Raw genomic sequence first — 15,702 nt, 5'->3', positions numbered from 1 at the left:
GGAACAGTTTTATTAGCAGGTATTTTCTCTATTCTTTTTTAAATATTTAACATGGGTGTTAGTAGGAAGTCTTCTACATCTCTTTTAGAGGGGCCTGGAGATGAATTTGTTCCTATTTCTTTTTTTCTTTGAAAATCTGAGTTATAGCTGCCATCCTTCTGGCCAAAGAAGCCTGGATGGGTACTCCCTTCTGAGCACATCAATACAACACTTTAATTAGCTGGAAGGTTGCTTATTCCCATATCTTCTGGGATTAAAATCGCTTTCAGTGGAAGAGCTTTAATAATGGCCTTCATTTTATGTTCGTTTATTTGGAGATTTAGTAATTAGTGCTAAGAAGTTAAAAGCTGTGGATAGAAAATGAGATATTCTAAGGAAAATCTTTTTAATTGTTATTTTTCAATTTGACAATGACAGACTATATTCTGTAATGTTATGTAATGTCATCCTCTGGCACAAGCATTGAAAGAAAAGAGGAAAAATATGTTTTGTAGTCAGGGATACTTATTTTCTCTACATTTAATGCTATTCACCATGCATATTATGCTGCAGAATCTCACTGTGTTCCATTAGATGAGTGATTCTGCTTCTTGCTCTTTGACTTCCTATACTGTGTGTGTACTGGAGATGTAGGTTCCTAAGACAGTGGGTTTTCCTGGAAGTAGGCAGATATGGAGGACCCAAAGAAGTGATTGATTTTGCTTGGTTCCATTATGGCTGATTCTGTGCAATAAACTTTTAAAAGAAGCTGAAGACTTCTTATTTTGAAATTAGTACATATATAATGCAGTCATTTCTTTTAATGATTTTTCAAGTTTGCGTGATACATCATTGCCTTGATGCTGTATGTACAGGACCTAACAGAGCAGTTATGTATAGAATGTGTACTGTTTGTTTCAGCCATAAATTGATGTTACATTTAAACGTTTGCAATGAAAAACCTGTTATCTCATGTAAGGTACGGTATAGCTTTTCAGATATGAGACAAAAGGTCTATTGTTACAGTCTCAGTGCTACATGTTGTTTATTATATGAAGAATATTTTTAGAGTGGTCTTTCTGTCCTGTAGAGCTGCCTTTACATTAAAAAAAAAAAAAAGCCCTACATACACAGTCACCGATGTTAGTCATTTTTACAGGGGAGGGAAGGAGGAGGGGAAGATGCAGAAATCCTCCTCCTCCTCTTAGACAGTAGTAACAGTGTGAGGATGCCTTGTCCTCATTTTTTTTACTTCTGAGATTTTGTTGCTGGCAGCCAGATGTGCTGAAACTCCTGACGACAGCATCTATTCACTGTGTGTTTTTAATAGGCTTACAGAAATATGAGTAGAGTACATGAAAGCAGCTCAGCTTCACACTTCAGCTGGGAATGCCCAAAAAGCTTACCGCTGTTTAGAATTCTTGCTACAGTCAGGAGAAAGCCGCACGGGTACTAAATCTTCTACGACTGAATTAGAAGAATAATGACTGTACAATTAACTATCAGCCCCTGCTCATTTAGGCACAGTTTTTACAGAGACCAGGAGAAATATGGAACTTGATTGGCATGTTTGCATTTGACGGTGTGTGCAAAATAGATGACTTTTAAGACAGGTGGTGAAGAAAAATAGAAGGGAAGGAAAGAGAGAAAATGCAATTTGAGACACTGCGCCAGGTCTGCAATTCTGTTTTATCTCATTTTCATGGGGTTTTCTCATCCCCTCCAAATATTTTACAAAATGATCTTTTTGGACAAACGTTGAACAACACTAGGTGAGTAGAAAAACATTTTTACCTTACCATTTCTGTGCTTATGCTGATATTAATCTATTTGCATGTTTTTCAGTGGGGTACTTTTATAATTGCACTCTTAGGTATTAATATTTCTATGGTAGCAGTGAGTCTCTTCTGTTGGTGTTTTTATGTTTTATGTAAGGATTTAAATGAGAACTCAATCTGCAGAAATAAAGTCAGCAAAGGCAGAATAAAATATTTAAGATGGTTATGTATCTTTCAAATACATTAGCTACCATTAGAAGCTAGCATTATTAGCTGTAATCCTTAAAGCATATTAAATATTCATAAACAAATTTGACTGAGAAAATGATCTCTGTGTGGATGTGGCAGTGAAAGGATTAAATGCTCAGAAATGTGTCTGTTTAACCATACATAATTTGTTGGAAGATGTAAATTAGTAGTCCTGCATACCATTTGCAAAATAGGCAGAAAGCAGTTTCTTATTTTTAGAAGACTTAGATTCTGTGTGTAATGCTTTTCAATAATCTTTTTAACTGGCCAAATTATAGCTGATCAGTGGATGCTTTGCAGCAGGTCAGTCAGCTCTGTAGGCTATCCTTTTATGAACAGCTATTGTTTTGTGGGAATTAGAAATGATAGGGAGAAGTTGTTTATTGGTGTGAAATGGTTATTAAACTGGTTTCTTAGGATTTCTTTGGGGGGGTAAACTGAATTAATAATGACCCATTTTTGTGGCATTATTCAGTAAGCGTGCTATAGTACTGATGTTTAGAACTTTTTCATACAGCTATTAAATGTTAAAGTAAAAATGATTAAGAATTTTATCTAAAAAAGCATGCATGCAGATCAGGGGGAAAAAGAATCCTGTAGTTTTTTATAAAGATAGTGCACTGATGGAAACATTCTGGAAAAAGGGTGGAAGTAGTATTGCAGAGACTATATCCAGCATTTTAATCTTCTTCTCTGTATCAGTGGGAGAAATCCCTTTTAAATGGGATATTATTTCTTAAATACAGTGATATTTGCACTTAATACCTCAGAAAACTCATATAATTTTATTTCCCAGAATATTGTTGTAAGGATTCTCTCCCTTACTGCTGGTGTTTCCTTTACAAATATTTTAATACTTATTTAATGTTACTGTTTTCAAGTTTTGATATCTTGGTTATGAATTTCTAATTAGGCATGTAAAATTATGGAGGTAGCTTTAGTAATCATAATCACTTTGGTGAATTAAGATTTTTTTTAGATATATATGCAATCCGTGGAAAATGAGATTTTTCTTACATCTTTGGTGTGCTGTGAAATCTTTGAAGCTCTACAAAATGGAGCAATAATTTATGTATTATGTGATTGTAAAACAGTGCATATTTCCAAGTGCATAGTTTCAGGCCTGCAGCAACCAACAAAGCCCTTAGCAACGGTTCTAATCAGCTACAAACCAAGTCCTGCTTCTCTGGATCTGTTTTTGCAGATCAAAGTGCATGCTTTTTGCGGATCAGGGTGCATGCTTATATTAATTTTTCCACGGATGCATGTGCATGGTGCTTTTAGGGGTGTATTTTGCTTCTAAGTCTCTGGCAAAAGCTGCATATGGTATCGGTTTCAAATCAAAAGATATCAGAGGATTATTTTATTGCACTTGCTGTGCCTGAGATTTAGAATTATATTTATTCTAGAAGACTAGCAAACAAGAAAGGACTGTTAGCAAACCCAGCCTCCTACCTAGTATGGGCTGTCTTATTTACATAGAGAATATTTCTATATTTATAAGGAGCAATGTTGTGTTTTTCTAGGTACCAATGCTTTTGGCCTCAAGAAAACATTGTGCGATTTTTCAACAATATGCAGCAGTAATCATGAGAGACTAAGTCATGCTTTCTGTGCCTTCTGAAGTGAAAGTTAGCTGAAAGTTAAGGTTATTGAATAAAAAGATTCTATCTATCTTCTGAATAAGTATCAGTATTTTAAATTTGATCGTGATAAAAGAACTTTGAAGAAGTAATCTATTGAATAGACAGTAGAAAAATCTTGCTGACATTTATTTTGGAGGCTAGTCTTTTTTGTTGTCTTACTGATTAAAAAAATTCTATTTCATTTTTTCTAATGAAATCAATGTAGTGTATATTTTAGGTAGATTTTTCACTTAAAGCTTTGCACAATTAATGTAATACACTTGCTAAAAACTAATTGTTTATGCATTAAGAGTTAATGTTTCAGAACTGTGGTAAGAAAAGCAAAAATATCTCTAGGAAGTAAAACACTCTGATGAGGTATAATGTGGTCTGTCTCTCTGGACTTTTAAGTTAAATATTTTGTCAGACTAAAAAGAGATGATCCTTTTTCTTTTTAAGTTTTTTCTTTCTGCTTTTGCGTCTAAAAAGTAAAAGTCAGAGTCCAGAAAGATAACAGCTGACATTAAACACAGAATGATTAACGGCTGGTTACACAAAGTAATAATGTGAAGAAAACAGGTTAATGCATACTAACAGTATGGTAGCTAATGGACTATAAACCAGAAAGTCATAGGGAACTAGGTAGTATGCATATAACTGTAACTGAAAATTCTTTCCTATTAATTTTCACATGATCTGTTCTTGGAGTTCTTCAGTTCTGAAAGTTTAGATATGCTGTGATTTTGTTGCAGGAAAGTCAGTTATATTGGCCTTTGCTTTCTGATAGTATACCAGACATTAGCAGGAATATATATTAAACTGGTTTTTATCATTTCACATAGAAACCTGACATGAGTTGGGTTTTTATTTGCATATTTTTTGCATTTCAGTAGCTGATGTGAGAGGACCCAAATGATATCAAACTCCTCGTGAGTTAGATTGATTTTGCCATTTAAATTGGTTTATTTATCCTCTGCTAACAGGTTCTGTTGGAGGAATATTGCAGTTTAGTTCCCTTTTGCCAGCTAAATGGCAACACTTTTCTCTAAGATGCTATTGTGAGTGTAAAAGACATAGCTGGTTTACTGGGCCTTCCTCCTGGTCCTGCACGTCTCTATCTGACATTACCGATTCCAGCCAGTTGAAGCAGTAAGAGCTATGACTTTACTTCAAAATTGTGTTTCACCTACATTGGGGGCTGTAGTGCTATTTCCTGTGTAATAGGTTACTTTCTATTGAAAAATGATTAGAATTACCTCATGTCAGGAAGTCACAAGAATGATTTTGCATTCTTAGCATTTGGAAAATAGCTGATTTGTGGAATAAAGTCTTCATGTGTCTGGGAAAAGAAAGTATAGGAAAAGGAATCAGGAGACCTTTTCTGAAAACATGCTAAGTGCTTACATTGCATCTGAATTCTAAAGCGGCATCTAAAGGAGCTTCAGTTTTTTGAAGTCTAAAAATTTTCTGATGACTTTCAGTGACATACTTTTCATTCAAATGACTAAAGACAATGAAATAAAGTTTTTAAATGTCTTTACAAACCTTTAGTTATCAGATAAGCTGGATTTTCCGATTGCCATTCTTCATTTAGAGTTTAGTGTACAAATACTGTGCTGTCAGATGCTCTATTTGTAGCAGCATGCTTTGCGAAGTCACAGTTGCTTTGGGCAATATTCAGATTAACACATCACTGCATAATGGCAAGTATCCTTTGTGACTAAAACTGATACAAACTGTACAGAACAGTATCAGTCTGATTTTACCATTGCAGTATATATTGACATCTTTTCTCTGAGAATGGAAAGCAGCAGATTTACCTAAACGTGGTTTCTCCCACAACACATTATTTCCTTGTTACAGCTATGTGAAAGTGAATTTGTTGTCTAGGTTGGCCACACAGGGGCATAAGATAACTAATATATTCGGCCCCAAAATGGTACAAAGGTTGTTCACAAATGCTACGTCCGACAAAGGTTTAGGAATGGTCTGTGTTTTGAAATTAGCCACATTTAGTTTAAAAAAGTAAACTGTATTTTCTTTCATTAAATTAAATCCCAATATTTTTAAAGATTCTTAAGAGTTTGCACTTTTTCAATCCCTTGGTAAACATATTTTACATACATACATTGATTTTCGAAAGGTTACTAAAATACGTAGTGTATTAGCCTGTTCATGAAACCAGATAATTATACAGAAAATATAATTTTAGCAGAAAAATATTGTTTATTTTCATTATTTAATTTTTTGGTTTGTTTCCTAATTATACCTATGAGCTATTTACTAATGCTCTGTTTTATAATGAAGCCATCACATGATGTCAAGAATTACTGGCACAGACAATTGTTATTTGTCATGGTGCAATTAATGATTACTTTGACATTGAAGGAAAAAGATAATTTTATATTCCTTGCTGGGAAACAATTTTGTAGAGATATTTCTGTAGAATAGATTTGAGGTTTTTTTTTCTGACTCTGATTTTCACATCTGCTCCCTTTTTACCTCCATACTAGATTCATATAATCCTGTTTTAAATAATTTCCTGAAATTTGCAGCTGATGTACTTTCTCAATTGAAAAACCATGCAATGCTGAAAAAAAATCCAGAATTTTATTTATATTCCTTCTATATATTTTTTCCTTAATGAGTTAAAGGCATAGCAAAGCTATTTCCAGTTCTTAACTGTTTCTGTCTTGCAACAGACACAATCAGAATTCCAAAACTAAGCTAACACCAGCCCCAGATGTCTGTATTACTTCAGAGAGGTTATCCATGTCAAATGATCTTTTTTTCTTCCTAAAATTAGAACCATGAGCCATATTCAGATGAATCCCTATGCGCATATATGTATACACTTCTGTAAGCACAAGGGGAAGACTGGCTGGCACAGCAAGTTGCTTATAAAAGGCAGAGAGAGACTCTTACAGCTATACTTCCTAGTATTCCATGAGAGACAACTCTTGAAACAAGGAGAGGAAAGAAACCTTTTTACTTCCTCTTCTCTCTGTAAGTAATTTGAAAAAATTCCGATTTTTTTTGACTACAGAAATAACCTCAAACTGACACAAAAGCACTGGCAGACAGCAGGCATGAGGGAGCTCAACGATGAATTTAGTGACCACGTTTGGTCTTTTTTGCACCTTTGCCATGCGTCCCTCTCACAGAGCACTCTATGTCCTCTTTGAGCTCTGAGTACATATATCTAACACCATCTATCCTCTGCCCCTTGATTTGCTACTTTGGGAGAAAGTGAGACAAGTAGCATGAGTTTTTTAATCTCCTTCTCATCTTTCTATTTCCCTTGGAGGAAGCAACTGAACGTACTAACTTGCCCCAAAGCTATTTCTTTCTGGAAAGAAATTCCGTATTCCATCCTGTCTTGGCAGCTGTTGGGTTTTGGGTTTGTTTTTTAAATCCCTATTTCTAGGAAAAACCATCCCTGTAACATCCTGTTACAGATATTTTCAGAGAGAGAAAAGTAAGAGATTTCCTCACAGAACCATTTCTCTTCCCATCTCCTCCAGCTCTGGAGAGAGATACCTTCTGTTACTTCCACCTCAGTTGCTGCAGATTTAATAAGGTGACATATGCTTCCTCCATGAATCTCACAGAGCTGTGGATATTTGCAGCCATAACAGGTTTCTCTCTATTCTCATTGTGCATCAGCTGCTGTTATCTGATGATGGTAATAAAATCCTAGCTGGCATATGATCTTAACCTCCCACCAGGAAGAAAAAAGAGGATGGGTCAGAGGTGGATAATTTATCTCCATTCAGATAGTATGTTAAATTGACAAATGTAAATCATCCTAAATTTTGAAACGATTGAACATGCCTTAAAACTTGATTTTTTTTCCTCACCTGGGTGAGAGCAACAGAAATCTAAGCTATATTTGAGTTACCAAGTAAAACGTTTTTTATCAGAATATATAAAAAGAATCTCTTTCCATTCTTGAATAACTCAGATAATTCCTGTCATTCCTCAGAACATCCACATAAGATGTGAGTATTATCTTCTTTTTCTGGAAGAAGAAAAGACAGAGGCCATGATATTAAAAAATGGCTAGTGACTTTGTGTACTCAACTTGAAACATTTTAAAGATATTTGTTCAATGGCAAGAGCCCAGTAGTTTATGAAAACTGCGCGTTCCAACATGGACATCCAGAAATCAAAGTTGCTAGTCATGACCCTTGATTAGGTAATAGATACATTTGGGGTAGATTGTGCTGTGATGACCGAAACAGTAACTAGCCCCAGCTATCTATTTTATCCATCTTCAGGGTGCTATTGTTCTGGTAAAACTGTCATGAATGCTATGTGAATCTGCTCCATACTGCCTCAGTTTAGACTTTGGTATATTGGTATGAGGCAAAGTCAATGCGCCAGACCATTTGCTGTAGCTGGTCAGGTGCATATTCATAAATATTTCAGTTTTCCCACCAAACTGGTCAAAAACTCCTGGTGAGAGTCTTCACCAGTCCTGCTTTGCTCAGTACTGCGTATGTAAAAAAATGGTTAACAGCACTCATGTAGTCCCTCATCATGTTTTCACGCCTTTCTTTACCCTTCTAGTTCTTTTCCTTTTGGGTCAGTAAGTTAAATCGCATGCACATTTGTGGCACAATGTGCCTACTAATGGCACTATTCATTTACCAGGTCAGTAATAGTAATTGTAATGCATTGTAGAAACATGGAGCTTCGAAAAGCAAAACCTTCCTTATCAGAAATAAGATACATCTTTGCGTTCCCTGATAAAGAAGTTTTGCCAGCTATTCCTGCCACCATTACTGACTCGCTGAAGCAGTGGAACAGAGGAGGACCACGTCTGTTGGTGTGGGCCCTGCCATTTCTTGATGTGTTTTTTTCTCTTTTTCATCTTTTTGGCATAGTGTGATTCTGGGTAGGAAGAGAATTAGAAGGGAAACCAAACCTATTTAAACCTCTACTGTCACAACTTACAGATGGACAGAATAGCACAAATAAAATTGGGAAGTTTGGCTGTGTAGGTCTGGTTAAACTGGGGAGGATGGAAGACAACAGTGTAGCAGCTGCACTGCTTCTTTTCTTTCAGGTGAGACAGGGCTGTCCTACCAGCTGCTAACTATGGACCTAGCGTCCCTTTAGATTTCTCAGGAATAGCCCCTTGATTTTGTGCTATAAAGGTAGAATGAAGGTTTACTCATAGAAAACACCATGTTTCAAAACAGTTCAAGAAAGATTGGTATCTGGGCCTCAGGTCATTTAGAAGGTTCTGAGAAAAGAAATAAAAAATATAATACTGGCCCCTGAAAAACTCTGAAATCAAAGATGAGTATTGGAGGTAACAGTATCATTTTAGCTTTACCCTGAGATAAAAGGTTTGGAGCAGAAGTTGGAAGTATTTCAAGTCCTTGGCTTCCCTTCAGCATGTGCTTTGCAATAGGGAGGCAAAGGCAGCTTTTTGGTTTATTTTATTTTTTTTTCTTAACCTGACAAGAAATAATGATGAGAATGATAAATGAAATAAAAATGTTGTGTATTGGAGAATCTTGTCCCAAATTTCTATGACAGGGATTACAGACTGAATTGCTGAAACATAACTTTTATTGGGTTTAGATTAAGAATTGGGTTGGATTTGTCTTACAGAAGTCAGAGTGAATTTGCATTGTGTCTTTATTTATAAGATTGAAATTTATCTTGATTAATACACTTTATCCTCCCTGCAACTTTTGAATTATCTTTCTTATTAAGATATACTTCCAAATTCCTATCTTCTGGTATTCGAGATAATTTTTTATCATGAAACTTCATCAATATTTTCAATAAATTAGTTTTTAGCCCATGTCTCTTAGATAGTAATAGCCATATATATTACAACAGGAACAATAACCTTTACTTGTGCACAAAATTGAGTTGACAAGCAAGGAAATGCAATTATGATAATTGCTTTAAAATATTTATCATTTTTAACCTATAAAGTAATACCTAAAGTCACAGAGAAATACTCTAAAACAAAGAGGTTTGTATGTGATTAAACTATTATGCACCAAAGATGGGGCCTTTTGGCGTGTATTATGTACATATGTTTGTAAGTAAAAAATAACTCACTTCAGTATTAAATAAGTAGTAGAATAATAAAATGAGAATATTCGTTGCAAATTTTAGTAATTTTTTCCATATAACACATTAAAAATATTATTTTTAAAGTGACTTAAGAATAGAATCATAGTATCATAGAATAGTTAAGGTTGGAAAAAACCTTTAAGATCATTAAGTCCAACCATTAACCTAGCACTGCCAAGTCCACTGCTAATCCATGTCCTACCCGTCTTTTAAATATCTCCTGGGGTGGGGACTCAACCACTTCCCTGGGCAGCCTGTTCCATGGCCTGACTACCCTTTCGGTGAAGAATTTTTTCCTAGTATCCAACCTAAACTTGCCCTGGTGCAACTTGAGGCCATTTCCTCTTGTCCTACCACTTGTTACTTGGCAGAAGAGACCGAAACAGCAAGCATAAAATATCTCCTCCCCTCTTACCCCCTCCTCTTCTATGTACCAATTTTTCTCTTTACATTTCCTGATTTTTATAGTCTTATATTTTGTGTTGTTGCTTCTGTGTTTTCAGATTGCACTCAGAGCAAGTGCATTTTGCGTGGATGTTAGGACCCCAGGGGTAGTCGGCATTTCGTTCACTTGAGAACTTCCATTTTTCACTGCTAATGGTACCATTGTTCTGCTATAAAATTACAAGAAAAATGTGTTTTTTAGAGAAGACCCAAATTTTATAGCTCTTCTGTATCACAGTGACTGTGATCATTATTCAAATAACCTGCGGTAAAAGCTTCTAAAAGTGCCCTGTTTTCAAGAACTTTTCCAGTAGAACCTGCTTCATCTAACTGTCATACTTTTGGAAGTTTTGGAAAAGTGTCAGGGAGGACAGGAAAGATTTTAAAGTGTAACAAGAATTATGATTTTAAAAACACAGCAATTCAAATAATTTATGTGCACAGAAGCTTGCTTGTGCTTAGCATGGATCTTTAACATTAAAGTATGCTCATTTGTAGGACACAGCATAATCATGGTGTATAAGGAGTACCTGTAATAGTAATTCAAATCACTTATTTTAGAATAAAGGATGAGAAGAAGTTATTATGTTCTTCAGCCAAAGAACAGGGGGGTGCAGGGGTCTGAATTCTACACCTGCCACTGTCAATATCTCCTTTGTAGTGCCAGGAAAGTCAGTAAACTTCACTGCTGGAGTTTTCTGGGATATATTTCATATTTAATACTTCATGGGAGTCTCTGAAGTTTAATTTATAAATATTTGCAAAGGTCTTACTGATCCTGGGTTTATAAGTATACGCAAGTGAAAGATCAAATTAAATTTGCATTCTATTTTCTGGGAATTTAGGTTCATCTTTAGATTTTAGGCCATGTGGCAGAGGAACTTAAATATCTTAGAGATGCACAAGGATTTTGTGCCATACCCTTCACTTGCACCAAGGATGCCCTCCATCATACCAGCTGCAAATTGCATCATTTTACTAACTACATCATTTCCTTACATGCTGTCAGCTACACAGCTGATGTGTCCTCAGTACAGTGATTTTTTTGTCTTGTGATAGGTCTTTCAGAAGTTTTTTCATTAACTTAAGAATTCAACATAATTTCTCAATTCTGTATTCATATACAAATAAAGCAAACGTATTTGTATTTGCAAAGAAATTCTTAACAAGTATGAGGATGTTGTGCAGTGAGCATGTTTGATAATATTTGCCAAGTGTAATGGAGACACTAAAAAATTGGGTAACCGTACAAGATACTCAGAGACTATGCTCACAAGATTGCACCAGTGTACAGAAATACCTTGTTCTCCTGTTAAGCACAGAAAAAAATCATTAATTCTGCAGGGGGTATTGTGTGGCCTCCTGATGGTAAACTGGGGAAAAACCTGCAGATCTGCATTTTTGTGGATTTCATTGTTGCAGTACTTCCATGCAACTAATGCAAAGGGATCTTTACTGGATTCTGGTCTGTTGGTGTAATCCACTATGAATAAGTCTGTGTTTTAGAGTTCATGGCTAAATATAGAAATAAACACAGCTGAGAAATTTGAACATTTCGTACTTACCTTTAGTTGAGAAACCTTTTGAATAATGACTGGTATCGAAATGCTGTCTCAGTAATCACTTTTCTACTGAAGTTATGCGAGGTACATGATTCAGTATTTCATTCTCATCACGTATGGGTGATATCTGAAATGTTCTTGTGTCATATAGAAAAAAGTCTGTTGCATATATTCACCTTTATTGGAGCAAGTGGGTATTGAAACAACACTTTAGGTCAGATTGAGAACTAATCTTAAATCTACTGCTTCATCAGCTGAAGTGAGATGAGCTAACTAAAAAGAAGAAAGACAAATATATTAAATAGATCTTTGGCAATACATCAGCTTTACTTGAATTCTGGGAGTTTCATTATAACAATTTCAAATTTGGAGTGATGTGTTAGTGATGTGATATAGTTTTTTGTCCAGAAAATAATGTTAGCTCATTGTAATTGCCATGAAAATGTGTGGAAAAAGTACACTGAAATCTAGGGAGTGCAACAGTGTGGAGGTAAGACAGGAAATGAAGTTTATCATATAGACCTATTCATTGAGTTGCCGTGTATTATTTCTGTCTCTTGCCTATCCGTACTGTTTCCTTCTCCTGCTTCAGTTCTTTCCCCTGACAAGAAAATGCTGCAAAATAACAGAATATCCTCATTAAATCATGTGTCATGCATCCCTCATGTAATGCAAAATTTAAACTATGCCAATAGAGTGGAATATTTCATTATCTCCATGTACCTAAATAACACTTTTCAGGAACTTTCATTTCTTTCCTAGGTACTTTATATGGGGATGAAACTCATTCTACTGCATAACAAAAGCACTTCATTCAAAGTTCAACATCTTTCCCTGCTCGTATCACTAGCTAAAACCAAATAACTTATCTTTTTTTCAGTTTTTCAAACCATTTTGCCCTAACAGCCATTGGTGGCTTTTTTTATTTTCCAGAAGAGAATGCTCTACTTTAAGTTATATAATCAAAACCAAGAGAAGGTAACATGTTCTCAGGCCAACATATTAACTTCAGATTTTTATCAGCACTGTACTGGATTAGTCTACTTACTGAGCAGATCTAGAAAGAAAATGTTATTTTCTATTATTTTGACAGGTTTGTTACTTAATCACTTCTATGCAGTGTATTTTTAGAATGTGCTTTAGCAATGACTGAACTGGATACACTGAAAAAATATGAGAACATGCTACAATGATTAATTTTAATGCACTTTATACTGATTGCAAATACAGTCATAGTAGGGACCTTTGGATATAGACCATATACCCGGATTTTGCCCGTACTCAAAACATGGCAGGCAGTCCAATTTAGAAGCATTGACTGAACTGGAAGAAGAGGTTTATGAGAGCAGCTGTGAGGAAGGATACTGTCAATATCACAGCAGAAGTCTGTATTAACTCAGCAGTGAAAGCATAGCCTCCATTTCGCCTGATTATATTTTCTGTCTATGATATACTTTGTGCTGATTAGCTGCACTTTCTGCTGCAGGGCTGCTGCATTTTATTTGTGGTATGTAATCATGTATAATAAATAAGGCAGTTTGAATACTTAACCAGGAATGATACTACATTTATACAGGTATCCATGTATTATCATAGATTAATTATGGTTCCATAGTTAATGTTAAATGACATTTTTTTTCCTTTGAAGCAGAAAATTTAATTTTGTTGCTTGTATGAAGGAAAACAAAAATCTCAGGTATTCCTAGCATTCTCTCAGGAAAGCTAGATTTGTCTGAGTATCTTGAAGCATCTCTAATCCTGTAAAATAATATTTTAAATATGTGCATACTGGATCTCATTTTTTTCCAACTCCATACAAACAGTACAAGGAAATACTAGTACAGCCTTTTTCAGTGTTTTTGTAGCTATATGATCTGCTAACTAAAAAAGACTAAAACCGGTTAACTAAAGATTGCTTTCCACAAAACTTTATTGATCTTGATTAGTCAACGGAGATTGTTTCTACTCTGGTGGTTTAAGTATTTTAAGTTATATATACAGAAATAATTTATTTGTTAAAAGAGGCTTACAATATCTACTGTTGCCCTCAGTAAACCTAGTACAATAAAATAGATATACATTTTGCTATTAAAAGCTCTTACAGTATTCCTCACAAGCTCCTTATATTCCTTCTTTAAACCATCTTTCTATATGTTGATGAGAATTCTGGCTTCTAGTGAACTAGTTGAAAAAAGGAGCTTTGTATTTGAACTCGTAGTGATGAACATATGTTTATTGTATGTCACTCAGGAACTGAGATTGAGACAATAAAGACTTTCAGAAAATAGCAGTGAACTTCAGATAAATATCATTTGTAGAATGGAAATTTAATGTTTTCCACACAAAGCCCACAGGTGCCTGTTGGGGCTGACCATGACTGATGGGTTATCACCTAATTAAAAAGTTTTGAACACCATCTTAGGTTTTGAGTAGTATTTCTAACTGTTAAATAGAAGGTGGAACATGCTGTCCTAAACACATATAAGCATATATATGTATTAATTACATGAACAGCAAAAATGAAAGAGATTTATTTAGGAAACTTTAAAAAAAATCCTGAAGTGTGATGTAATCAATAGAAAGTTTTGACTGAATGCCCATGCAAATTTCTTAATCTACCATGTTATAGAATGAATCACATAGGAAATGGTATAAGCCTTAAAAAAATAAAAACTTCTGAAATTAGACTGAGAAAACTCTAGAAAATGTACTGTGGGAAAAGATCCTTCATTGTCATGGAAACGAACTAGATGATCTAATAAGTGTTTTCCATCTCTAGCTGTATTTTGTTTCTGCCATTTCTTTTCAGGTGAAGTTAGAAAAGGAAGGCATTTTTGATTATTTTTACTGTCTGGCAATACAATATAGTATACTAACAGCTGAGATTTCAGTATTATCTCTGAAGTTTATCATTAAGATTAAGTAGGATTTATTGTTTACAGTACATGAATGCCTAATTAAAACACATGGACTAAATAGCATTATTAACAGAGCAAATACTGCTACTACTATCTCTGTTGTTTTCTGCATCATGCCAGCATCACTTCTAATTCTACTAATTAGAATCGGTTCTAATTCTACTGTCTTTCAGTCCGATTCAAGGCAAGTCAAAGAACTGAAACTGAAATTAGTTAATTTTACTTATCCTTTATCTAAATTATCCCTTTGACAAGAAAGGCTTTGCTTTCAGAAAAAGTGTTTGGACTGTGTTTGTATGTTACCTTTTACACAAGTTTTTATAGAGTAAATTATTTGCTTGGAAGATTCTTTAAAGAGTAATATCACAGATAAAATATGTGCTTCTTCCCACAAAGTTAAAAATTAATTTGACCTAGCACCAAGCTAACAGCCTTTTTTCCAAAGAGGTAATTGTCACCTGATCACGTGAGAAGTTTGTAGTCAAGACATCATCAGAAGTTGTGTTTGCTTAAATTCCAATTCTATATTTAGTCTTTCTTTACAAGACTTAATTCAGGAGTCAAGTATCTATATAAAGAAATAGCAAAAAACCCCAGGGACAGAATGTGTAGATTCTGAAGGCATTTTTAATGCTTGCTGCACTTATCTGCAGTTTCTAAGTTTTCAGAAGTAAGGTTTTACCCTTTGCATTGCTAAAATAGTTTTCAGTTATATAAACTTTTTGAGTCAGACAGCATATTTACAAACACATGACATTGAGCTGGTACTAAAAGTTCAAAATCTAGAAGGACTATCTCAAAAGCTAACACTGAGCTTAAGAGGCTGGTGTCAGGCACCAAGAACTTTTTAGGCTGCAGAAGGAAATGAGACCTTTGCCCAGCTCTGTCTCGCCTAACTTCAGATGATACTGATCAAAGCACCATAGGCTTCCTGTGAAATCAGTGGAGAGACATAGATATTTTAGGGAAGAAACCAGCTGACATGTTTTAGGCAGCTACATTAATTTAAGTGTATTGCTGACCAGAAAAGGTGAGGTAGGAGTTG

The 15,702-nt window shown here is 34.9% G+C and overlaps 1 protein-coding gene across 29 annotated transcripts in view; it reads left to right on the top strand.

The window, feature by feature from the left end:
• Window positions 1-15,702, top strand: part of RIMS2 (regulating synaptic membrane exocytosis 2) — a gene marked incomplete at both ends in the record, with an annotated part of 502,005 nt that overhangs the window by 158,745 nt on the left and 327,558 nt on the right. For 11 of the 29 annotated variants that reach the window (XM_082312742.1, XM_082312741.1, XM_082312750.1 and 8 more), the window contains one exon: window positions 1,630-1,751. The exons of the other annotated variants lie outside the window; for them this stretch is intronic. In XM_082312742.1, coding sequence (XP_082168868.1) covers window positions 1,630-1,751 — 122 coding nt within the window. Of the gene's footprint in view, window positions 1-1,629; window positions 1,752-15,702 lie in introns of those variants that run through there. 29 annotated transcript variants of the gene reach the window in all.

The sequence above is a fragment of the Platalea leucorodia genome (assembly GCF_965183815.1).
Source record: "Platalea leucorodia genome assembly, chromosome: 1".
Lineage (NCBI taxonomy): Eukaryota > Metazoa > Chordata > Aves > Pelecaniformes > Threskiornithidae > Platalea > Platalea leucorodia.
This window is presented reverse-complemented; position numbering and strand designations above follow the sequence as displayed.